The sequence below is a fragment of the Pteropus medius genome, unplaced genomic scaffold (assembly GCF_902729225.1).
Source record: "Pteropus medius unplaced genomic scaffold, Ma_sr-lr_union100, whole genome shotgun sequence".
NCBI classification, from domain to species: Eukaryota; Metazoa; Chordata; class Mammalia; order Chiroptera; family Pteropodidae; genus Pteropus; species Pteropus medius.
Window position 1 is genome coordinate 1 of NW_024343349.1, and position 26,037 is coordinate 26,037.

At 35.1% G+C, this 26,037-nt stretch overlaps 3 protein-coding genes across 3 annotated transcripts; 1 reads left to right on the plus strand and 2 right to left on the minus strand.

The window, feature by feature from the left end:
* Positions 1-3,962: 3,962 nt before the first annotated feature.
* LOC120606263 (trace amine-associated receptor 7a-like) lies at positions 3,963-4,994 on the minus strand. The gene has a single exon (XM_039867384.1). The coding sequence runs from the start codon at positions 4,992-4,994 to the stop codon at positions 3,963-3,965; it is 1,032 nt and encodes a 343-aa protein (XP_039723318.1).
* A 4,873-nt stretch (positions 4,995-9,867) lies between these two features.
* On the plus strand, positions 9,868-11,071 carry LOC120606264 (trace amine-associated receptor 6-like). Its single transcript, XM_039867385.1, is given in 1 exon segment — positions 9,868-11,071. A coding segment is annotated over 1 exon segment (1,038 nt). The 3' UTR covers positions 10,906-11,071.
* Positions 11,072-22,125: 11,054 nt separating this feature from the next.
* On the minus strand, positions 22,126-23,222 carry LOC120606265 (trace amine-associated receptor 7a-like). The gene has a single exon (XM_039867386.1). The coding sequence runs from the start codon at positions 23,220-23,222 to the stop codon at positions 22,191-22,193; it is 1,032 nt and encodes a 343-aa protein (XP_039723320.1). The 3' UTR covers positions 22,126-22,190.
* Positions 23,223-26,037: the final 2,815 nt, after the last annotated feature.

Here is a 26,037-nt window from a genome sequence, read left to right on the forward strand (position 1 = left end):
GCACGCACTAGTACCTAACATAGCGAAGCCATTTTACATCTGTGAAGCACCAGTGCAAAGTGTTCCAAAAGTAGTGGCATATTCAATGGGACAAGAGTGCCAATTATTCCCAAGGAAGGACAAATCTGCTGAATAGAGTCCCATTTCTTCATACTTTTTCTGAAAAATTTGAGGAATACTTCCAACCATCTTACCATACATACACTTTGAACAATCTCTTCATTTCTTAGGAAGTAAATAATAAATAATTATTTAGGAGTTTTCAATACATTCTTAAGTTTCCCATATTTAAGTTTCATGACCAAAATAAATTTATTGTTGATAATCTCTCATCAGAACTTGAACACTTGATATCTGAGTTATTTTAAGGGTTGATATTTCAAAGTACTAAAAAAACTAAAAAAAATAATGTGGCAAAATGTGGGCAGTGACCAATCAGAATGGACGCTTTTCCGAGAGACAGAGAAGGCCCTGCAGGTGTCCTCTTTTGCCTTGTATTGACGTTTCTGTTGAATTGACATGAGGAACCTTTGTTGTTTGGAGAAGAGAAACCAGAGATAAGGTTAAAGGGGTTGCATGAGAGCTCAAGGTAATAAATATTTCCCAACTAGTATTTAAGCATTTCAACACTTTCCCAGTTGGAATGGTTGAAATGGTACCTATGTCTGAAGATCAGCCATGTTAACATAACTGAGCATGTAGTTTTATTTATCTTATCTGAAGTCTCATTGAAATGACTTCAAAAGCATATCTGAAAAAAAAAAAAAGTCATGGCATTAAATAGACTACAAAACAGAGTGGAGAATAACACAACCCAAAATACACACAATGGAGGTTATTACAGCAGTAAAGGTATTCTCATAAATAGAACTTGAGAGAAATTCTAAATCCCAGAAAAATCTATCTAATCGTAAAAGGAAGAAAACAAAAGCTATTGTTCAGAAAGTTCCTTCTGGGTTAAAGAAAGGTCTAAGCCTTCCAATTAAAAGTATCCACTAAGTGCAAAGAGAACAAACAAAAAATATACAGGGAACAAAATCAGACATATATAAAGAGGAAATCTTAAAAAGCTTTAGGACAGGGGCCAGAGGGAGTAATGACAAAGGAATGAACATCATGCTAGCGTCACATTTCCTATCAATACTAGGTCTTAGAAGCCATTGGAGAAATGCTTTTAAAGTTCTGAGGGATTTTTTTTTTAAACCAGAATTATAATTCTAGTTAAAATTATCACTATAATTGAAATCCAATAAAACCCCTGAAAGCTAATTGAGAAATATGTATATATAAAATAGATGGCCATAAGTCTATAGGGCCAGGTAGCCCAGATCTAATGGGGAAGAGTTGAGGCAAAATCCTCAGAAAGGAGAGATTGTGCTGTGACCAGATATTGGAGGAGATGAGGATGGACCCATCCAGGCCCTGTGGACAGATGGATAGCACTGCAGTGTGGCTAGCCCTGTACATGAATTCATGAGACTCCCGTTGTCTGACCTTGCTCAGGGTACTTAAGCCATAGCTTGCACCTACAAAAGCACGGCTTAGAATAGATTATTTAAAAGGTTTCTTTCAGTTCTAATTTTTGTGAGTTCTTCATCACAGTCCAATGAGCAAGTGGCAAGGCAAATGTGAAAAAAAAAAACATAGCATTTTTGATATGGGAAATTTTTTTATCCCTTTCATTCAGCTATCAATGTCCTACAGTTAGAGAGTGGGCTCTTTCCAGAGGACAATTCTCTTTTGTGAAGGGAGAAATCTTTTGTTGTTTTGACACTTACTCTCTGCACCTCCCACCCAGGTGTTTATACTGGTTCTATTGTTAAACAAGTATGCTATCTTAGGCATGTGACTTACCTCTTTATGCCTCAGGTTCTTCATTTCAAAAGGGAAGTAATAACATCCCCTTGTTCACAGGGATGTTGTGAAGATTAAGTGCAGGCAAGACAGTTCCAAGCACAGAATGAGTATCCCATAAACATAGATAAATCATGATTAGGTTGAAATTGCTTTTCTTGTTAGATGCTTCTGGTTCTGGAGATCAAGTTTTGCATACCGAAAACGCTCAATATATATTCATTGAAGCAAAGGCCTGTAGACCAATCCCTACACAACCAGAGTAGTTCACAGAAAAAAATAATGAGGACAGTAGCTTGTGTCTTTTACAATGAGAATTTTCAAACACTTATAAAACTAGAAAGGTTAATATGTTGATCTAGGAAAGGAAGTGGTAAAATCAGATGATTTGTCTAATATATCAGAAAGGCTACTAAGAAAGGAAAGACAAGTATAAATATATAAAACTAGCATCAAATAGAAAGTACTGGTTTGAATTTTGAAGCTTTATAATACTCATCAGAATTCTTACATACCTTGATTTATCTTGTTTATCTTTAAAATAGGCAGTAGGATTATTCTATAGCTTGCAACACAGGATTAGAAAAAGTTACTATAGTGAAACCTCTAGTATCAAAATAAGTTGATGATATTCACTGTTGGAATTAAGGAAATGTGGGTACAGTGACAGTAAGTAGTCAGGGTTGGCTTTAATCGTCTGTAAAATCAAGACGAGTATTTCTCACAAGAATTGTATAATCAGAAAGAATACACTCTTAGAAAGGTTTGCCCATTCAAAGCATTTCTGTGATAGAAATTATGTGCTAATACATAATGTTGATTTATATCAGTTAGAAATTAAAGAAACAAGCAAGACATGTTTGATAATATTTACTCCTGCTCCAAAATATGATAACCGGACTTTTAAAATCTTGATGTCTTCTTGTGAATAAGCTAAGAGAATAGAATCAAGGCATTTATTGTTCATAGGACATACAGCACCCTCCACTTTGATTACCAAGAACAATTCTCTGAAATAACTGACTAGGTTATGTAATCCACTATGGTTTATGTAATCCATACTGAATTACAAAACAAATTGTTTCTCTTTGTGCTTTGGAACCAAGTTTGTGGGTCAGATTACATTTTCTAGACGCTGTCTTAGCTTCATTTTATTTTCTTTATTTTAGTTTTCTTTTTTTTGGTACACATTTTTAAGCTTTGCTTTTTGTGTATCCTCGAAGTCCCTGTCCATAATTTTTGAAACAAGGCGCAATTGAATTGAATAAGAATAAATATATTTCAAAATAAAGTAACATAATAAAATAAGAATAACAATCTTAAAACTCAGGCTTAAATGTATGTTAACTGGTACAACTTCTGAACTCTAATGTAATTTTACACTTAACAGTAAGAAGCTCATTGAGTGTATGAATGTACTTTATGATAATAGTTACATTTCCCATTGTAAATTGATATTATAGTTATTCCCAAATAACTAAATAGATATTACAGTTAATAGCTCTATCTCTTGCCTGATTTTACCTGACTCTGAAAACACAGATTTAGATCTGCAAATCTGAACACCAGACAGTACATGCTCACTCCTTCATCCTCTCTGAGCAAGGCGCCAACAACTTACTAAATATGTATCTTAATTGCATTTATACTTTAATAGAAAAATATTACAAAGCAACTGAGAGAAGATATAGACAGAGGTTGAACTGTTTAAAGTAATAAAAGGCAGGATTTAGATGATGAGTATATACCAGATCCTTTATATATTCTTTTACATTTTCTCAAGATTACTGCAAGACGGGAGTTATTAACCAGGGAAATATAATGAGGAACAGAGAACGAAGCAACGAAGATCACAGTGTTAAATGTCAGAGTTGTTACTGCAATCCAGTCGTTTCTGGCTGCGAGGCTGCATTATTTCCATTACAATCAGATTTTAATGTTATATTTACCAAAGAACATTGAACCTAAGTTTAAGTGTATGGGTCAAAATTGAAGCATAATTCAATTATTTTACCTAAGACGATCTTACATATTTATGATCATTTTTTTCCCCAATGTGAGTCCATTGGAAATCTATTTTCAATTTCCTCCCTGTCTAAAACCAGAATCTACTCTGACAATAAATTTATTGTTGAGGAATTTTCTCTTAAGACTTGACCAGTGACGATTAGCTTCATGGCTTTTCGAAACCAAGGATAAAATAAAGCATAAATCAAGGGGTTCATTGCAGAGTTATAGTAAGCAATCCAAAGTAATATTTCAAAAATATATGTGGGTGTGATGAAACCTAGAAAGGCATCAATTATTGAATCAATGATGTATGGCAACCATGAAACCAGAAACGCTATCACTGCGATGCCCAGTGTTCTTGCTGCTTTTCTCTCTCTCCTGGCCACTCTGTCTTTGTAGCTATCTGATGATCCCACAGTTTTATTGCTCATACTCTCCATTTTTCTAGCCTGTTGTTTAGCGATGAGGAAAATCTTGGAGTAAACAATGATCATCACAAGCGAGGGTATGAAAAATAATAGAAAATTTACCAATACCCAACTTTGATTCACTGCACCTTGACAGCCTCCCACACAGGTGAGAGCACTGACTAGTTCCTCCAGCCCAACTTCATTTGCACCTGTGCTAAAAAGGGTAAAATTATAAATAATGGAAAAGAGCCAGGAGAAGGCAATACATATGCCAGAAACAGATATGGTGAATCTGGTTGGATAGAGCAGAGGGTCGCTGACTGCAATATATCTATCCAGAGAAATGAAACATAAGTGGAAGATGGAAGCATAGCAGAATGACCCATCGAAACAAGAGTGAAATTTACAGTAACTCTCCCCAAAGTACCAGCAGCCTTCCACGGACCTCACTGCACTGAAGGGCATCACAGTCACTCCCACCAAGAAGTCAGCACAGGCCAGGGAGGCGATCAAAAGGTTGGTTGGAGAGTGCAGCTGCTTGAAATGAAGAATCGAAATCATCACCAAGAGGTTTCCAAACACAGTCAGCCAAGATCCAAAGCCGAACACTGTGTACAGAATCAGGCGGGGTCCAGGCGAGTAGGAAATTTTGACACAGGATGCATTCAGGTTCTCGAAGCAGAGCTGCGCAGCTGCAGGAGGGGGCAAATCACTGCCCATGATTCTCCGTTTTGACATCTGGGAAAGCTATTGTCTTTTAATACCTTTTAAATAGATATTTTAAAATACCTTTATAAAGGAGGTATTTACAATATGTCAGTAATTGCCAGTACATTCCGTCCCTATTGCTTTGGAAGTATAAATCCTTATTTTCATGTTTAGAAACTGATTCATATCTTTATCTCATAAAATCTACTCCAAGTGAATAAGTAGTTAGTTTTTATCATTACCCAAAATTCTTTTCGTTTAAATTAAAAAAAAAAAAAATCTTTCCTTGCATTACCTGGTACATATCTGAGAAGTATTAGTCTTCCAAGAGTGGTTATATGATGCAGGTAAGAATGCCATATTTTATTAGCTTTCTTTTCCTAATTTGTCAGAGCTAGAATTACACCCAAACACTCTTTTCCCCCAGGAAAGTAGCTAAATAATTTCAAATACCCAAATCCCTTAAGCTTAAATCCTCATAGTGCAATGTGCAGAGGAAAAGAAACTTTAAATAACAATTATGTTTTTGCTAAAAAGAAGTTATGCCCTTCTAATATCTTGATGACATTTGACCTTTTTGTGAAATAGAAATGGAAATAGAAATAGTCCTTTTCTTTAAAATCTATGTCTAAAATTTGAAAGCCATATTGTTTATTTTTACTTATTTTTATTAAAAAGATTTTACTGAAAAGATTTTTCTGATAAATGATATCTGGTCATTTTTACAATCAGCTTTATTATATAACATATAATTGATATTTGAAAAATTCACGCTTTTTTAGGTAAAAATCAAGATGACCTTTTTATTTATTTATTCACTTATTTATCTATTTATTAATCTGTTTATTCTTGGTGACCTTGCTTAACAAAATTCAGTAACTTTCAGGTGTACAATTTTGGAATAATACATATATATATATATATATATATATTGCATTGTGTATTTACCGCTCATAATAGATTTCTTTTTATTCAGGTTACAGACATGATAAATGTATCCACACTCGTAGCCACCTCCATAATCAAGGTATGGAATATTTCTAACACCTCAGCAAATTTATTTGCACCCTTTTGCAGTCAATCTCTTCCCATGTTTCCCTTCTTCTGCTCTGGGCGATCACTGATATCCATTCTATCACTAGAGAGTAATTCTCTCAGTCTAAATATCTCACCGAAATAGCATCATACACTACATACACTTCTGTGACAAGCTGCTTCCTCCTAGTTCAGTATCCATGGCATTTACTAGGTATATTATTAGTTCATTCCTTATTATTGCTGAGATTTATTCCATCGTATTAATATACCACAATTATTTTATCCATGTACTTGTTGATAGGCTTTTGGACTTGTGTTCAGTTTAGGGCTATTATTAAAAGTGTTGCTATGAGCATTGTATGCAATTGTTTTCATAGACATATGTTCTTCTTCTTATTTTTTTTTTGGAAATACCTAGAAGTACAATTGCTGGATCATAAGAGAAGTGTATGTTTAGCTATACAAGAAACTACAAACTGTCTTCTAAAGTAATTGCACCATTTTGTACTCCCACCAGCAATCTATAAATGTTCCAATTGCTTCAAGTCCTGTTCCACACTTGACACTGTACTTTCTTTTCATTTTAACAATCTTGGATAATGTTTAGTAGTATTTCGTTTTTAATTTAGGAATGATGATATTGACAATCCGTTTATGTGATCACTGTTCTTTAATGTATTCACTTTGGTGAACTGTCTATGAACATTTTGCCCATTTTTAATGAATTTTAAAGTTTTCTTATTATTGAGTTGACTGTTTTTTAGAAATGTGTGTTATGAATATTGGACTCTTTATTTCATTGAGTATTTTTTGAAAAGTCGAAAGTTTAAATTTTGATGAACACCAACTTATAAATTTCTTGTGTCACAACTATTTTTTTCCGTGCTTCTTCTAGAGTTTTTATAATATTAGTTCTTATAGGTTTATGATTGTTTTCATATTAATTTTTAATATGTTGTGATGGAGAGAGTGAGATTTTTTATTATTGGTAGAAGTTATTTGGATATTCAGTAATTCCAGCAGCATTTCTTGAAAAGACTGTTCTTTCTCTCGTAAATGATGTTTGTTCTTTTGCAAAAACCATTCAACCTTATATGTGTGTCTCTATTTGTGGACTCTATTCTAATCCATTAACTTCTATATTTATATTTCGGTCAATGCCTTATCATCTAAACTGATTGATTTTCTTAGAAGATTTTATTTTCTTTTATTTTTTCCGCCCTCTTTAATATCCACCCCGACTTTCGCACCTGACCTATGGTTGTTGACATTTCCTTTTAAGAACTGAATCCCTCAAGGTGGGGCTTCTGATCCCTCATGCTCATGGCGTGCACCTGGAGTCCGGCACACCCAGGGTATGGTTCGTGACTCCACCGGGGGCGTGAACCCAGGAACTTCTGAGCATAAAGGAGACATGGTAACAACTACACTATGAAGCCACCCACTAAATTACCACCTTTGATATTAAAATTATTAATGATAAGGACTATGGTTCTTAGAAAACTTGAGTTTCAGAAATTTCAAGGTGGTTATATAAATTGGGAAACCAAGAGGTAATTGCCAGACATTTACTTTAACCATCTAAGAGCTGGGGAAAAAAAAGAAGGAAAGAAAGAAAATATCTAGCTCTTTGTTTTATAAATGCATTTATTGGAATTAGGGTTTGTCCAGATTCTTCTTGGAATAAGCTCCGTGCCTCCCACCCTACTCCCACTTCCAGACCACAAGAAGCTAGGCTTTCATCTCTGTCTTTCTTTCTCTGGCTCCCTTTGTTATCGACATAATATTTCTTTGCATTGTTTTCAACTGCTGACAAAGGTCTAAAAATCTTAGCTACTGCTCTATTCATTGTCATTTATTTTTTTCTGATGTATATTATGTCATTAATTTACAACTATTAAAGTAGCATTTTTGCCTTAACCTTTTTATTGCAAAATTTTTGTCTATACTTTCCTGTCTGGCTGCTTATTTCACTATCACGAACTTCTGTGTTTTACCTTTATAATACTATTCCAATATGTATTCATCTAACCATTTCTCTGTGTACTTCTTTAAAGTTTTTTTCAACCCCAAAATTGAAACTTCATGAGGCTAAAGATCATATCTCTTTGTTTCATTACTTTGCATCCAACTCCTTGGAATCAATAAATATGTGTTAAATAGAAAAATTCATTAATGAATAAATCTCAGAATAATGGCGGAAGATACCAAGTTATTTCTTTACCAAAAGTGAGAAGTGTTATATGATACTTTTTTATTGCCTAGAATAATAGTTCTCAGTGGGGCAGGCTATTGAGCCATTTGTGCCCAGAGAACATTTGTCGACGTCTAGAGACATTTTTGGTTTTCACATTTGGAGAGATTTTATTGACATCTACTGGCATCTAGTAGTAGGGATCCTGCTAAAAGCCTGCCAATGTACAGGACAGATCTTCATAGCAAGAAGTTCTCTGAACTCAAATGTTCATAGTGCTGAATTTGAGAAAGCCTGATCTAGACCTTTGTCTATATCAGCGGTGTCACTATGAAATTAGGCTCTCAAAATTATTAGCAGGAATCTAAAAGATTATTCGGTTCAGAGTGTGAAATTTCTTGATTAGGAATCAGAAGGCCAGATGGATTCATAATAATACCCACAGCACTCTTACACCTTGAAAAGCAAGTTCACAAATATCTCTAAGGTCACCGCTCTGCAATGGGAAGAGTCTGAACCCTTCCTTAGGAAGTCTGAATAACGCTTTTCCTTGCTTTGCAATGTTCCAGCATTCCAGGGATGGCAAATGACCAAGGAACGTGTTCCCATTTTACAGCTTCCTTCTCATTGTTTGACTTCTTTTAGCATTGGGAAGTTCTATCACCTGGAACCACAAACCAATGTGTAGTTCGAGGGTTTCCTGCCCCTTTCTCACATTCAGGGACATACTTGGCAAATATTCTTCCAGTGAAAAGGTCTTGAGAGGAGAACCAACCTCTTTTCTACCAGCATCTCAAACTGCTGGTGTGTATAAGCACCATGTTGTTTTCTAATGCTTTGGTGTAATATATTCCATCAATCTCAAGTGGTCTTCAATGTATGTTACCTTTCTCTGTTTGTTGGTTACCACTGCAGATGCAAAAACATGATGCATAACAGGAGAGAACAAGCCAAGTACTGACACTCACTGCTTGCACCCTACTGCATTTTTAACAAAAACCCAATAAGTTGGTGTGTCAATATTGAGAAGAGAGGAACTGCTCAAGTCTAAAAAGAAAAAAAACCTTTGTCCCAAGAAATACGACAACTAACCTACTTTAATGTAAAGAGCTGTTTTCTAGAATAACTTTCTTGGCAATCGCTGTTAAAAATCATCTTTCAATTTCACAACTTGCACTGCCGGACTCCATCTAGGGATTTGTCCATTCTTGGTGTCTATTTAGGAGGAGGACTGCATGCTTTAGGCAGGAGACTAGGCAGACAACCCAGAAACAGACGAGAGATGATCCTTCAGCCTTATAATTTCTTTCTAGAACAGTGCCTGTGGCATAGAGGAATTCTGGAGGTAAAAAATAAAAACATATATTTTTGACTAAAAGGAAATTGTATCAGATGAAGGGAAACAATCATTAGTTGAAATTAACTTCCAGTAAAAATTGTACCTATAATTTTTGTTGGATCGTATTTTGTTAAACATTTGAGATTTATAATAATAATTGGTAAAGTGAAGAAAATATGAGTAGTAATAGCTGATAATTTCCTCAGTCATCTTGGTGTATTTATGTTTTCTCCCCCAGGAATACTGATATTAGAATCTCATAGTTCTCATGATAATCAAGAAGGACCGAATTCTCCCTTTGTAAAGAGAGAATCATGAGTAGCAACTCGTCACCCCCTGCAGCTGCGGAGCTGTACTACGAAAATGTGACCGAATCCTGTGTGAAAATGCCCTCCTCGTCCGGACCCCGCCTGGTTCTCTATGCACTGTTTGGCTTTGGGACTGTGCTGGCCGTGTTTGGAAACCTCTTGGTGATGATTTCAGTCCAGTATTTCAAGCAGCTGCACTCTCCAACCAACTTTCTCATCGCCTCCCTGACCTACGCTGACTTTCTGGTGTACGTTAAGGTGCTGCCCTTCAGCATGGTCAGGTCTGTGGAGAGCCGCTGGTACTTCAGGCAGAGCTTCTGTACTTTCCACACTTGTTGTGATGCGGCTTTTTGTTACTCTTCTCTCTTCCACTTGTGCTTCATCTCCATCGACAGGTACATTGCTGTTACTGACCCTCTGCTCTATCCTACCAGGTTCACGGTGTCTGTGTCAGGAATATACATCAGCATCTCCTGAATCCTGCCCATTGCATACAGTGGTGCCGTGTTCTACAGTGGCGCCTATGACGATGGGCTAGAAGAATTAGCTAGTGCCCTCAACTGCATAGGAGGTTGTCAGACAGTTATAAATCAAAACTGGGTGTTGATAGATTTTCTATCCTTCTTTATTCCTACCCTCATTACGATCATTCTCTATAGTAATATTTTTCTTGTGGCTAGACAACAGGCTAAAAGGATGGAAAATACTACTGGCAATACAGAATCATCATCAGATAGTTATAAATCCAGAGTGGCCAGGAGGGAGAGGAAAGCAGCTAAAACACTGGGGGTGACCGTGGTAGCATTTATGATTTCGTGGTTACCTTATAGTATTGACTCACTAATTGAGGCCTCTATGGGCTTCATAACTCCTGTTTATATTTATGAGATTTACCCTTGTTGTGCTTATTATAACTCAGCCATGAACCCTTTGATTTATGCTTTATTTTACCCATGGTTTAGGAAAGGCTTAAAAGTTATTGTAAGTGGATGGGTTTTCAAACACATTTCATTAGCAATGATTTTGTTCTTTGAACACATGTAAGCAATTAGATTGAGATAGTTGAAGATATCTTTACACTGTCCAAATAAAATGAGTTTTTGAAAATCAAGTCATTGACTATTATTATAAAGAAAAAACATATTCTTCAAATTTAATAAGGTAAATCAATGTTTTTCAATTATATTAGTATGTGTACTTCCCCGTTACTTCCCCCAAAATATTTATTTGACTAATAAATGCTAAATCCTATTTGTTAAGTGTTGCAGAGCTCCCCATATCTCACTCCCTGCAGACACTTCCCTCCCTCAGTTTTCTTTTTTATTCCACTGACAGTTCCCTTGCTAACCAAAAAACATCTTTGTTTTCTTTGATTTCTTTTCTTCTTTCCTTATAAAGTTATCTACTCACTCTCAACTTGTCAAAACTTTCTCGGTGATTGACATCATGGGCTATGGCTTTTTTGTTGTTGTTGTTCCTTCCCCCTTTGCTTTGCTTAAATTCCCCAGGGAAGACATTTGGGTAGCAGTCAATCTATTATGCTTAATGTCCATATGGTGTCTGTGTCAGGAATTTGCTTCAATATCTCATGGCTTCTGCCCCTTGCATATAGGTGTCCATGAGAATGGAATGTAGGAATTAGTAAGTGCTCTCTGCTCCACAGGTCATGTCAGCTTGTTGTAAATCAAACTGGATATTGATAAAATCTTTATTATTTTCACATCTCACATGTTAAGATGATTAAATATATTTTGGGGGGAGCTGGAAAACAGAATTGAAAAAATTGAAACTACTAGTGGAAAATAGCTACATTATCAGGGAATTGTAAGACCAAGGTAGCTAGCAGAGAGAGAAAAGAAGCTACTATGTTCGGTTCACAGTTACTGTTTTTGATCTCATGGTTACCACATGTATTTGATTCATTCACTGAATGGTTTTTGGGTTTTATAATCCCTTCTTATGTTCATGAGATATTTTTCTGGTTCAGTAATTCTAATTCTGTTCTAAATCATTTGATTGATTGTTTTTTTATCCTTTCTCTAGAAGAGCAATAAAACTTATGAGTGCCAAGTAATAAATGAGAGTTTATCAACCATAAGTTAATTTATAAATAAGCCTCAATTTCAAATTGATGGTTTGAAAGATTTGAAGTTGATATGGTTACATATTGGAAACTTCTCAATAATTATGATATGAAATACAATACATGGTAATGATTCATTAAATTGGTGAGAAAAAAATGGCACCTCATTTTCTACAGCATAACCTTTATGCTTTCTCTTGGTGAATTGAACTTCTCTAAGTATTTGATAGAAATGTATCTACAAGAGTGGTGAACACGAAGCTCATAATTTCTAGTCTCCTCAAATCTGCACACTTCCCTTCTCTGTCAGTTGTTAATTATTTTATCTTTGCAGGCCTCCCGTATCTTTTTTACCTTGCCTACCAACCTTATCTTTCTGTCATTTTCAAAGGTTTCCTGATTCTGTCTTTACTGTGACAATTTTGTGTACCTTGTCTTTCTGTGGACTTGGCAACTTTGCTTTCATTTTGAGAAGCTTGTTTCTGAGCGTCGGTCTTTCTGGAGCTCCTAGAGGTCTCTGAGCCATATACTCAAGCCATTTTGACTTAGGACAAGATTCATATTTTATATGTTTGAGGCGTATTTTGTGATCATGAAAATAACCATGAGCAAATGGTACAATGTTTGCAATAGATATTCTCTGTTGAATGACTGTTTTCTTATTCTATGAGGTGTGTTGTTCTACCTGTCAGCATGATGGACTTCAATTTTCTGTCATTTTCTTTTTCTAGTAATACTATCCAAAATTTATACATTTTCCATGATAAAAATTACCACGTATTGTAAGTTATGGGAAAAAGATGGAATTTTCAAGAACTGTTGATATGTCATATAACCCTGGGGGACTATGTTGTTAAGTATCTTGTTTCATTCATTTCAGAAAACCAAAACTGATTTCTTTCAGATGTTAAAAAATTAGAGACATTTTTCACTGGTAAAATTATAACAGAAAACCCACTGAAATTTATGCACTCAATTTAAATATTTAATCTTCAAAGAAAACAGTCATCTTAACGGGAAAAAAAGACTAACGGGAAAAATCATGGCACTATACATGTTGAAATAGGGTTAATAGGTTTAAAAGTGCAAGCTTTTTACAAAATAGTAAGGAAGCAATAAGCATTACACGAAATGAATGAATTGATCATTTTTCAGAGGAAAATTACAAATAGCTAAAAAAACATTAAAATGCCAATTGTACAATAATTTTAAAATATAATAGAGTTTGATATATCAAATTGGAAGATATTAGATAGATCAATGATACTTGATGTTAACTAGAGTGTGGGAAATTGTGCACTCCCATGAGAGTTAAACATAGTCATATAGACATAGGGAAAATAAAATTTAGTTTCTCCTTTCTACAATGAATTAAAATATTTACATGAAACTTTAAATCATACATCTCACGTGACTCTGTACTTCTATTTCCACCAAGTAATCCTAAGAAAAGAGCAAGGCAAGGAAGCAAACCTGACCAGCACATTCATTGTATAAGTCTTAATTATTAACTGGAAAAACCTACATAAGTATAAGATAAATTAAATAATTTTCTATCTATGTAAGGGAATGTTATGAAGCCATTAAAAACTCTAGAAAGTTTTGTATACATTGACATGGATAAACAACCGTAATATATTTTGTGACTAAAAACAACAAAACTAAAAATCTATAGCCTAGATTATAAAACAGTATACATAATTATGACCTGTATATATGTATATACTTCTATATGCCATATTTGTGATGATATAAATACATTAAGAGTACTATTACCAATAAACATCTCTATTCTCATCTGAGCATTGAAGTTAGCTCTGTCCGTGTGTCTCATTTTATTTTCACAGAATATCGTTGAGTATTTATATCTGAGATATTTTTTCTAATCTAATGAAGCAAAACTAGCTTCATTGGTATATTTTAGGGACTACATCTTAAAGTGATTAAAGTATCTTAGGAATTATATCTCAACGTTAAGTATTTCTAACATAAATATTTGCAGCAGATCTTTAAGATCATCCAACTCTTCTCTAAAACTCTTCTCATATATATATATATATTTGCTGGATCAGGAGTCATTCTTTAACCTTCCATTTGTGTTTTTTTCTGCTCTTCATGTTATTTCTTGAAAAGTGATAAAGAGTGTCAGTACATGTGTTGGGTATAAGCTGTAGGGAGAGCCCATCTTCTAAGAGAGAAAAGCAATGTCTCTAGAGAATCGTTGCACAGGAGTTCCACTCTGAAAGCTCTGAGGATAAATCCTGGCCCTGTGATCTTGGACAACTTACTGACTTCGCCAGCTTCAGATCACTCATTTTTAATGTTGGAGTAATATTACCTACCATATAGAACTGCGTAAGTAAAGACAGGAAAACGACCTAATTTACAGTTAAAACTGAGTTACTATATAAAACCAGTAAGATACTATAGTATCGGGTAGATAAGACCTGATAGATAAAGAGACAGACAGACAGACAGAATATGGTAATCATTAACAGAAAAAATTACAAGTGAATGATCTTTTCTTCCAATCAACTTTACTTCTAAGGAGTGATTAGAAACTGGCGTTGGCATTTCAGCTTGGTGAGGAGGAGAGTTACAACGTCCAACAAGTGAGAGTTTAAAAGTTACTTGTAGTTGGCTTTCTAGAGCAAGCGAGCCTGCAAGGTGATCAAATACACAAAATGGAGAGATTTTAGGTTTTAGTATAAGCCCAGATTCTGAAATTCCAAATGCTATAACACTAGAAGCTTGTGTCCTAATCAATTTCTTGACAAACACCGACATGAGATCATTTCTAGCATTACTTCTTTCCACTGTCTGAACGTTGATTCTTTGGTACACAGAGAGCAATGTGTCAATTACAAGTGCTTCACATACTTCACTGGTATATTCAAAATATACAATGGATAAGCCTTTTAAAATTTAAAAAATGTTCTGATTTCAAGAAGGACCAAAGTTTCAGATCCCAGATTGTATTGCTGATAACTGCAAGTCCTAGGTTATGACCATGTGAATGAGAGGCTTGGGTAGGGTGGGAGGTGATATCCTCAAAGCACAGGGCATCTAGAACCTGTGAGGTGAATATGGACTCGAGGCAGAATATGGACTCGAGACAGTCTGCCTACGGTACAATCCAGGTTCTCCTCAACTTCTTAACCTCCCAAGGACTCAGTATTCTCAGCTGTGACAGGGGTACAGTACTACTACTTACTTCAGGGAGTTATTATGATGACTTAAGGAACTGATACTTCTAAAGCACTCATAGCAAATGTTTATGTTTTAGTATAGATATTGAGAGTAGTAGTAGAGGTAATAACATAGTGATGGGTATTAATATGAAGGTAAAAGATGGAAGAATGACCCTATGGTCAGTGCTTAACAGTATTGTAGAGAGGCCTGAGTGACACAATCTGATGATATTGGGGGTTCTAAGGAAGAAGGAGAGAGAATACTCTAATGTCATGAAGAGGAACAAGGGGGATGCATGGCCACCTTGTCACTCTGCCTGCTTGGAAGCAGAGACCTCAGGTGAAGGCCGGGTCCTAGCGGGTGCACAGATCCTACACAGAAAGAAACATATTTCTAAAGTTATTTATCGGTATTTATTCATTTCATTGTTGTCTTCAAATTTTAACTCAGTTGTGTGGAAATGTCAGTCTCAGAAACTGGACTGTGGCAAACTTTTCACTGGTCAGAAAAAAACGAATGATGAAACAAGTGCTTCATAATAGAAGATTTATTCATTTTACAAGACTGTCCTTTTTTGTTAAATAATCTTTCCCATACTTTAGATATTAAAGCATGCTTTTATGAAATATTGGCAAAGTACATGAAGTTGTTATTGTTGCTATTTTTGATGTTCTTTGCTGGTAAAGTTAAAATTTGATTATTATTTGCTGATTTACAAATATTTAACAAATTTTATTATTTCTGAAACCCAAATTTCTAGGAAGCCCTGTCCTTACCCACTTGTATATTTAATAGTAAATGTGATATTTTGCCAGTGGATAACAATTTTATATCCATCACAACACACTAGAGCAGCATCTGATGAACTCCAAACATTAGAGACAGTGAAGCAGTAATGAATGATAATAAACTGACATGAGCCAATAAAAGTAGATATTCAAGAAATCAATCACATAGAGAAATTAATATCAAATGTATTTATCAAAAGTATTATCCTGCATTTTTCTACCTTTTTTGCTACCTATGAAAACTTCACAGAAATCTAAGTTATTTTTTACTTTCATATTTGGGGTTATTCAATAAAGAATATCTAGCCCCATGCTGAGATATAAATTGGAGGATCTTCCTAAGGCCTCTAAAATTCTTGCACACATATGACGCTTCCTATCTTGCTCATAAGATCATCTTGAGTAAATGGATTTGCAACAGTTAAAGATCAAGATTAGGCAGCAATCATGTCTCTCAGTGGTCTGTGATTCTAACACCAAGGACAGCTTCTGAGGCAAACTTTTGTAATCTCGCATCAACCAAAGTTTTCAGTCTAATATCTACAATAACGTTTAGCTTGCTAATTTTAACTTCTCTACAACATTTCTAAAATAAAAGCCTATTAAGTCAATCATCTCCCAAGTGTATGGGAGTGTGAGATAGGCCTCATTAGGATAGACTGATAGACATTGCAGAAAGATGCCTTAATGAACTCTGTGGTCCTTCCAGTGGACAAACTCTGACGTTTGTTAATGAGAGCAAGGGAAGAGAAGTGTTTCATACTCTTGTCTCTTAGCATGAGAGGCAAGAAGTACCTGAACACAAAGCACAGTCAAAGTGTTAAACTGTAAATGTACAGCAGATAGTAATGATGAGACACAGTCAATGTATTTAACTAACACTCTAAGCAAATTTTCAAGTGATTGCATAAGTGAGCCAGTTCTTATTTTAGTTCTCACATAATTCAATTGTGTTTAACAAGTATTTTTTAGAAATGTATATTAACTACTGTTGCAATATTTTTATTGGGGAGAGAAAGAACACAAAATTAATCTTTCTCAAATCTCAGTCTTCACATGAGCAAATCTTCCTTTGTCATCCCTTCGTGAGATCTCAGGCAGTCCTCAGAGCTGTCCAGTCACTCTGAGTGTTAAAGATTTTCACTATGTTCTACTCCATTTGAAAACTACAGTCTATATCTAATTGTGTTTTGATTTTTTATTCCTTATCTCACACTGCTTTCCGCTCTACTACACTGGGAGAAGGAGAAAGTAGAAGAAAAGAAATATAATCTTTTGATACCAAACCTGGTCTCCTTGTAACCTTCACTTGGCGGTCATGCCTACATCGTCTGTGTAATGAGCCTTCCTATAATGACCGTGTCATGCAGAGCTCATTTGGGATCTTCAGGCATCTCTGCAGGAGGCATTTTCGTTCCTGGTTACTAATCTAGTGATCAGCACTGTATCGACTTTTTCATCATCTTCCTCAAGTCCTATGTGATGTATTACAGACATTTTGTGTACTCTAAAATGGATGGCCAGCCAGAAAGGCCAAGCCTGACTGGCTTCCATGTGTGTATTAGCCCACATGAAACTAATGACTCTTTGCACTTGAAAGTGACAGCATAGGCTTCTCTCCCGCTGGCCCAATTCTCCTCCCAGCCATTTCTCCCCAATTCTACTTGCCTGTGCTCAACATAAACACAGGGCAGATCTGCAAGACCACTGAATAAGTAGATATAAAGGGGGACTCAACCTTGAATCGTCTACCAATACCTTCATCAGCGGAGGGATCCCCTGGACAAGGGGACCCCAGAAGCAAAAGCCTGTAAGTTTTCTACTCATAGACTCTAAAGTGAAGTTGAAAGAGGTCAAATGCAGTGGTTAACCCACATTAGAGAACTAGGTAGTGGGCAGGCTTTCCCAAAATGAGTCACCCATATGTATCACACATGTACTTCATAACAGAGCCTATATTTTAGTACCTGCCACATTCAGGGCATTGTCCAAAATGGACTATGATACCACCAGGCATGAGAAATCTTTTGTTCCACCGTTAATATTCTCTATACTCCATTTCTGTTCTACTATAGAGGGTGAGTGGCATTACAAGAAGAGACAGAAAAGAACTGTAAAAGGGGACTTATCTACCACACCACTATAGGACCCTACTCTAAATCCTAGGATTAAATAGCTTTCATTGCAATAGGAAAGATAAAAGTGCTAAACAGGATGTAACTTTAAAGTTTTCATCTGAGTTAGAATTCACTTTTATATGGGATTTCAATCCCAGAAATTACATGAAAAGCTATGCAATCTGCCCATGGTATTTTAAAAAATTGGACCAGGAGACACAAGAGACCAAGTCTGCACGCACTAGTACCTAACGTAGTCAACCTATTTTACATCTGTGAAGCACCAGTGCAAAGTGTTCCAATATTAGTGGCATATTCAATGGGACGAGAGTGCCAATTTTTCCTAAGAAAGGACAAATCTGCTGAATAGAGTCCCATTTGTTCATACTTTTACTGAAAAATTTGAGGAATACTTCCAACCATCTTACCACACACAATGAGCAATCTCTTCATTTCTTAGAAGTAAATAATAAATAAATATTTAGGAGTTTTGAATACATTCTTAAGTTTCCCATATTTAAGTTTCATGACCAAAATAAATTTATTGTTGATAATCTCTCATCAAAACTTGAACACTTGATTTCTGAGTTATTTTAAGGGTTGATATTTCAAAGTACTAAAAAGAAAAGCAAAAAAAAATAATGTGGCAAAATGTGGGCAAGGACCAATCAGAATGGATGCTTTTCTGAGAGACAGAGCAGGCCCTTCAGGTGCCCTCCTTTGCCTTGCATTGATGTTTCAGTAGAGTTGATCATGAGGAACCTTTGTTGTTTGGAGAAGAGAAACCAGAGATAAGGTTACAAGGGGTTGCATGAGAGCTCAAGGTAATAAATATTTCCCAACTAGTATTTAAGCATTTCAACACTTTCCCAATTGAAATGGTTGAATTGGTACCTATGTCTGAAGATCGGCCTTGTTAACATAACCGAGCACATAGTTTTATTTATCTTATCTGAAGTCCCACTGAAATGACTTCTAAAGCATATCTGAAAAAAAAAAAGTCATGGCATTAAATTGACTAAAAAACAGAGTGGAGAAAAATACAACCCAAAATACAAACAATGGAGATTATTATAGCAGTAAGAGCTATTCTCATGAATAGAGCTTGAGAGAAATTCTAAATCCCAGAAAGAGCAATCAGAGAGTAAAAGGAAGACAACAAAAGCAATTTTCAGAATGTTCCTTCTGGATTAAAGAAAGGTCTAAGGCTTCCAATTAAAAGTATCCACTAAGTGCAAAGAGGACAAACAAAAAATATAGAGGGAACACAATCAGACAAGTATAAAGAGAAAATCTTAAAAAGCTTTAGGACAGGGGCCAGAGGGAGGAATGACAAAGGAATGAACATCATGCTAGCATCACACCGCTTATCAATACGAGGTCTTAGAAGCCATTGGAGAAATGCTTTTAAAGTTCTGAGGGATTTTTTTTAAAACCAGAATTGTAATTCTAGTTAAAATTATCACTATAAGTGAAATCCAATAAAACTTCGGAAAGCTATTTGAAAAATATGTATATATAAAATGGATGGCCGTAAATCTATTGGGCCAGGTAGGCCAGATCTAATGGAGAAGAGTTGAGGCAAAATTCTCAGAAATGAGAGATTACGCCATAACCAATTATTGGAGGATATGAGGATGGACCCATCTAGGCCCTGTGGACTGATGGGCAAACTGGACTGTTGCTAGTCCTCTATATGAATGTATGAGATTCTGGTTGTCTGTCTTGCTCAGGGTACTTAAGCCGTAGCTTGCACCTAAAAAAGCATGGCTTAGAATAGATTATTTAAAAGGTTTCTTTCAGTTCTAATTTTTGTGAGTCCTTTATCACAGTCCAATGACCGAGTGGCAAGGCGAATGTGAAAAAAATACATAGCATTTTTGATATGGGAAATTTTTTTATCCCTTTAATTCAGCTACCAATGTCCTACAGTTAGAGAGTGGGCACTTTCCAGAGGACAATTCTCTTTTGTGAAGGGAGAAATCATTATTTGTTATGAAACTTACTTTCTGCACCCCACCCCCCATGCTAGGTGTTTATACTGGTTCTAATGTTAAACAAGTATGCCACCGTGGGCATGTGACTTACCTCCTTATGCCTCAGGTTCCTCATTTCAAAAGGGAAGTAATAACATTCCCTTGTTCATAGGGTTGTCGTGAAGATTAAGAGCAGGCAAGGCAGTTCCAAGCACAGAATGAGTGTCCCATAAACATAGATAAATAATGATTAGGTTGAAATTGTTTTTCTTGTTAGATCCTTCTGGTTCTGGAGATCAAGTTTTGCATACCGAAAACACTCAATAAATGTTCATTGAAGCAAAGGCCTGTAGACTAAACCCACACAACCAGAGTAGTTCACAGAAAAAAATGATGAGGACTATAGCTTGTGTCTTTTAAACGAGAATTTTCAAACACTTATAAAACTAGACAGGTTAGTCTGTTGATCTAGGAATGGCAGTAATAAAATCAGATGATTGTCTAATATATTAGAAAGGCTACTAAGAAAGGAAAGACAAGCACAGATATATAAATCTAGCATCAAACAAAAAGTACTGGCTTGAATCCTGAAGCTTTATAATAGTCATCAGAATTCTTACATACTTTGATTTAGCTTTTTTATCTTTAAAATAGGCAGTAGGATTATTCTGTAGCTTGCAACACAGGATTAGAAAAAGTTACTATAGTGAAACCTCTAGTATCAAAATAAGTTGATGATATTCACTGTTGGAATTGAGGAATTGTGGATACAATGACAGTAAGCAGTTAGGGTTGACTTTTCTCATCTGTAAAATCAAGACAAGAATTTCTCACAAGAATGGTATAATCAGAAAGAATACGCTCTTAGAAAAGTTTACCAATTCAAAGCAATTTGTGTGATAGAAATTATGTGCTAATACATAATGTTCATTTATATCAGTTAGAAATTAAACAAGCAAGAAATGTTAGATGTATCTTTACTCCAGCCCCCCAAAATAATAATCAGACTTTAAAATAATTGATGTCTTCTTGTGAAAAAGCTAAGAGAATAGAATCAAGCCATTTATTGTTCATGGGACATACAGCACGCTCCAGTCTGACTACCAAGAACAATTCTCTGAAATAACTGACTTGGTTTATCCACTATGGATTACATAATTAATTATTTCTCTTTGTGCTTTGGAACCAAGTTTGTAGGTCAGACTACATTTTCTAGACTCTGTCTTAGCTTCATTTTATTTCCTTTATTTTAGTTTTCTTTTTTTTTTGTACACATTTTTAAGCTTTGCTTTTTGTGTATCCTTGAAGTCCCTGTCCATAATTTTTGAAACAAGGTGCAATTGAATTGAATAAGAATAAATATATTTCAAAATAAAGTAACATAACAAAATAAGAATAACAATCTTAAAACTCTGGCTTAAATGTATGTTAACTGGTACAACTTCTGAACTCTAATGTAATTTTAGCCTTAACAGTATGAAGCTCACTGAGTATATGAATGTTCTTATGATGCTAGTTACCTTTCCAATTGTAAATTGATATTATAGTTATTCCCAAATAACTCAATTGATATTACAGTTAATAGCTCTATCTCGTGACTTTTTTTAAGTGACTCTGAAATCACAGTTTTGGATGGGCAAATCTGAACACCCGACAGCATATGCTCACTCCTTTATCCTCTCTGAGCAAGTGGCCTCCACTTCTCTAAATAAATATCTTAGTTGCATTTACATTTTAATAGAAAAATATTGCAAAGCAGCTGAGACAAGATATAAAATAATAAAAGGCAAGATTTAGATCATGAGTATATACTAGATGCTTTATATATTATTTTACATTTTTCAAGACTACTACAAGAGGAGTTATTAACCAGAGAAATATAATGAGGCCAGAGGGAACAAAGCAACCTAAGATCACAGTGTTAAATGTCAGAGTTGGTATTGCAATCCAGGCGTTTCTGGCTCCAAGGCTACATGCATTATTTCCATTACAATCAGATTAATGTTATATTTACCAAAGAACATTGAACCTGAATTTAAGTGTTTGGGTCAAAACTGAAGCATAATTCATTTATTTTACCTAATAAGATCTTGCATATTTATGATCAATGTTTTCCCCATTGTGAGTCCATTGAGAATCTATTTTCAATGTCCTCCCTGTCTAAAACCAGAATCTACTCTGACAATAAATTTATTGTTGAGGAATTTTCTCTTAAAACTTGACCAGTGACGATTAGCTTCATGGCTTTTCGAAACCAAGGATAAAATAAAGCATAAATCAAGGGGTTCATTGCTGAGTTATAGTATACAATCCAAGCTAATATTTCAAAAATATATGTGGGTGTGATGAAACCTAGGAAGGCATCAATTATTGAATCAATGAAGTATGGCAACCATGAAACCAGAAATGCGATCACTGTGATGCCCAGTGTTCTTGCTGCTTTTCTCTCCCTCCTGGCCACTCTGTCTTTGTAGCTAGCTGATGATCCCACAGTTTTATTGCTCATACTTTCCATTTTTCTAGCCTGTTGTTTAGCGATGAGGAAAATCTTGGAGTAAACAATGATCATCAAAAGCGTGGGTATGAAAAATAATAGAAAATTTACCAATACCCAACTTTGATTCACTGCAACTTGACAGCCTCCCACACAGGTGAGAGCACTGACTAGTTCCTCCAGTCCAACTTCATTTGCACCTGTGCTAAGAAGGGTAAAATTATAAATAATGGAAAAGAGCCAGGAGAAGGCAATACACATGACAGAAATAGATATGGTGAATCTGGTTGGATAGAGCAGAGGGTCGCTGACTGCAATATATCTATCCAGAGAAATGAAACATAAGTGGAAGATGGAAGCATAGCAGAATGACCCATCGAAACAAGAGTGAAATTTACAGTAACTCTCCCCAAAGTACCAGCAGCCTTCCACGGACCTCACTGCACTGAAGGGCATCACAGTCACTCCCACCAAGAAGTCAGCACAGGCCAGGGAGGCGATCAAAAGGTTGGTTGGAGAGTGCAGCTGCTTGAAATGAAGAATCGAAATCATCACCAAGAGGTTTCCAAATACAGCCAGCCAAGATCCAAAGCCGAACACTGTGTACAGAATCAGGCGGGGTCCAGGCGAGTAGGAAATTTTGACACAGGATGCATTCAGGTTCTCGAAGCAGAGCTGCGCAGCTGCAGGAGGGGGCAAATCACTGCCCATGATTCTCCGTTTTGACCCTGGGAAATCTATTATCTATAAATATCTTTAAAAAGGGAATATTTACAATATGTCAGTAATTGTCAGTACATTCCATCTCTATTGCTTTGTAAGTATAAATCCTTATTTTCATGTTTAGAAACTGATTCATATCTTTATCTCATAAATCTACTCCAAGTGAGTAAGTAGTTAGTTTTTATCATTATGCAAAATTGTGTTTGTTTAAACTTTAAAAAATTAATCTTTCTTTGCATTAGCTGGTACGTATCTGAGAAGCATTAGTTTTCCAAGAGCTGTTATATGATGCATGTAAGAATGCCATATTTTATTAGCTTTTTTTCCCTAATTTGTCAGAGCTAGAATTACACCCCAAACGCTCTGTCCCCTCTGGAAAGTATTAAATAATTTCAAATACCCAAAGCCCTTAAGCTTAAATCCCCATAGTGCAATGTGCAAGAAAAGGAATTTTAAATAATGAGTATGTTTTTGCTAAAAAGAAGTTTATGTCCTTCTAATATCCTGATGACATTTGACCTTTCCATGAAATAGAAATGGAAAGAGAAATAGTCCTTTACTTTAAAATCTTTTGTCTAAAATTTGAAAGCCATATTGTTTATTTTTACTTATTTTTACTAAAAATATTTTACAGAAAAGATTTTTCTGATAAATGATTTTTGGTCATTTTTACAATCATTTTTTTATATAACACATAATTTATATTTGAAAATTTCACACTTTTTTAGCTAAAAATCAGGATTATCTTTTTATTTATTTATTTATTTATTTATTTATTTATTTATTTATTCATTCATTCATTTATTTATCTATTTAATTTTCTATTTATTCACGGTGGCCTTGCTTAACAAAATCCAGTAAATTTCAGGTGTACAATTTAGCAGTAAGGCATATGTATATATATATATATATATTGCATTGTGTGTTCTCCGCCCCTAGTTAGATTTCTCTTTATTCAAGTTACAGACATAACTTAAATGTAACCACACTCGTAACCAACTCTACTATCAAGGTATGGAATATTTCTAACACCTCAGCAATTTTATTTGAGCCCTTTGCAGTCATCCTCTACCCATATTTCCCTTATTCTGTCCTCGGTGATCAGTGATACCCATTCTATCACTAGAGGGTAATTCCTTTGGTCTAAAAATCTCATCTAAATAGCATCATACACTACATACTCTTCTGTGACAAGCAGCTTCCTCTCAGCTCAGTGTCTGTGACATTTATTAGATGTATTAGCAGTTCATTCCTTATTATTGCTGAAGTGTATTCCATCATATTATATACCACCATTATTTTATCCATGTACCTGTTGATAGACTTCTGGACTTGTGTTCAGTTTAGGGCTGTTATTAAAAGCATTGGTATGAGCTGTGTATACAATTCCAGCAGGACAAACGTTCTTATTTTTTTTTTGTTAAATACTTAGAAGTATAATTGCTGGATCATATGGGAAGTGTATGTTTAACTATACAAGAAACTACGAACTGTCTTCTAAAGTAATTGCACCATTTTGTACTCCCACCAGCGATCTATAAATGTTCCACTTGCTTCATGTCCTGCTCAACACTTGGCACTGTCCTTTCTTTTTATTTTAACCATCTTAGATAGCGTGTAGTAGTATTTCGTTTTTAATTTAGGAATGATGATGTGGAGAATCTGTTTTTGTTATCACTGGTCTTTAATGTATCCACTTTGATGAACTGTCCATGAATATTTTGCCCATTTTTAATGAATTTTAAAGTTTTCTTATAATTGAATTAACTGTTCTTTAGAAATAGCTATTATGAATAGTGGACTTTTCATTTTTTTGAGAGTATTTTTTGAAGAGTAGAAGGTTTAAATTTTGATGAAGACCAACTTATAAATTTGTTGTGTCACAAAAATTATTTTTCTCTGCTTCTTCTAGAGTATTTATAATATTTGTTCTTTAGGTGTATGATTTTTTCATATTAATTTTTAATATGTTGTGATGGAGAGTCTGAAATTTTTTATTATTGGTAGAAGTTATTTGGATATTCAGTAATTCCAGCCACATTTCTTGAAAAGGCTGTTCTTTCTCTAGTAAATGATGTTTGTTCTTTTGTAAAAAACCATTCAACCCTATATGTGGGTCTCAATTTCTGGACACTATTCTAATCCTTTAATTTCTATATCTATATTTATGTCAATGCCTTATTTTCTCGACAGAAACTCCAAAGTAAGTATTAAAGCCAGGTTGTGTATTCCTCAATTTTTATTGATTGATTTATTGATTTTCATAGAAGATTTTATTTTTTTTTACTTTTTCCCCCTCTTCAATTCCCGCCTCCCCGCTCCACGACTTCCAACCCTGACCTATGATTGTTGAACTGAATTCGGTGGGCATTGAGCGCCTGGTGTAACATGGGTATGGCCTTTTGGTGTCCATGGCTGTGCACCTTACCTTCTTTCTTCACTATAGAGCCACCCTTTAAATACCACCTTTAGTATTAAAATTATTAATGAATCAGGACTGTGGTTCTTAGAAAACTTGAGTTTCAGAAATATCAAGCTGGTTAAATAATTTGGGAAACCAACAGGTAATTGCCAAACATTTACTTTAACCAACTAAGAGCTGGTTAAAAAAAAAAAAAAGATATCTAGCTCTTTGTTTCATAAAAACATTAATTGGGATTAGGATTTGTCTAGATTCTTTTTGGAATGAGCTCCATGCCTCCCACCGTGGAGAGCTGCTGGTAATTCTGAGCCAGATTTTGTACCCTTCACAGTTGCTGTGATGCCACATTTTGTTACTCTTCTCTCTTCCACTTGTGCTTCA

Excerpts from the sequence above, each read along its gene's own strand:
- LOC120606263 (XM_039867384.1), bottom strand. The coding sequence starts at position 4,994 with ATGGGCAGTGATTTGCCCCCTCCTGCAGCTGCGCAGCTCTGCTTCGAG.
- LOC120606265 (XM_039867386.1), bottom strand. The coding sequence starts at position 23,222 with ATGGGCAGTGATTTGCCCCCTCCTGCAGCTGCGCAGCTCTGCTTCGAG.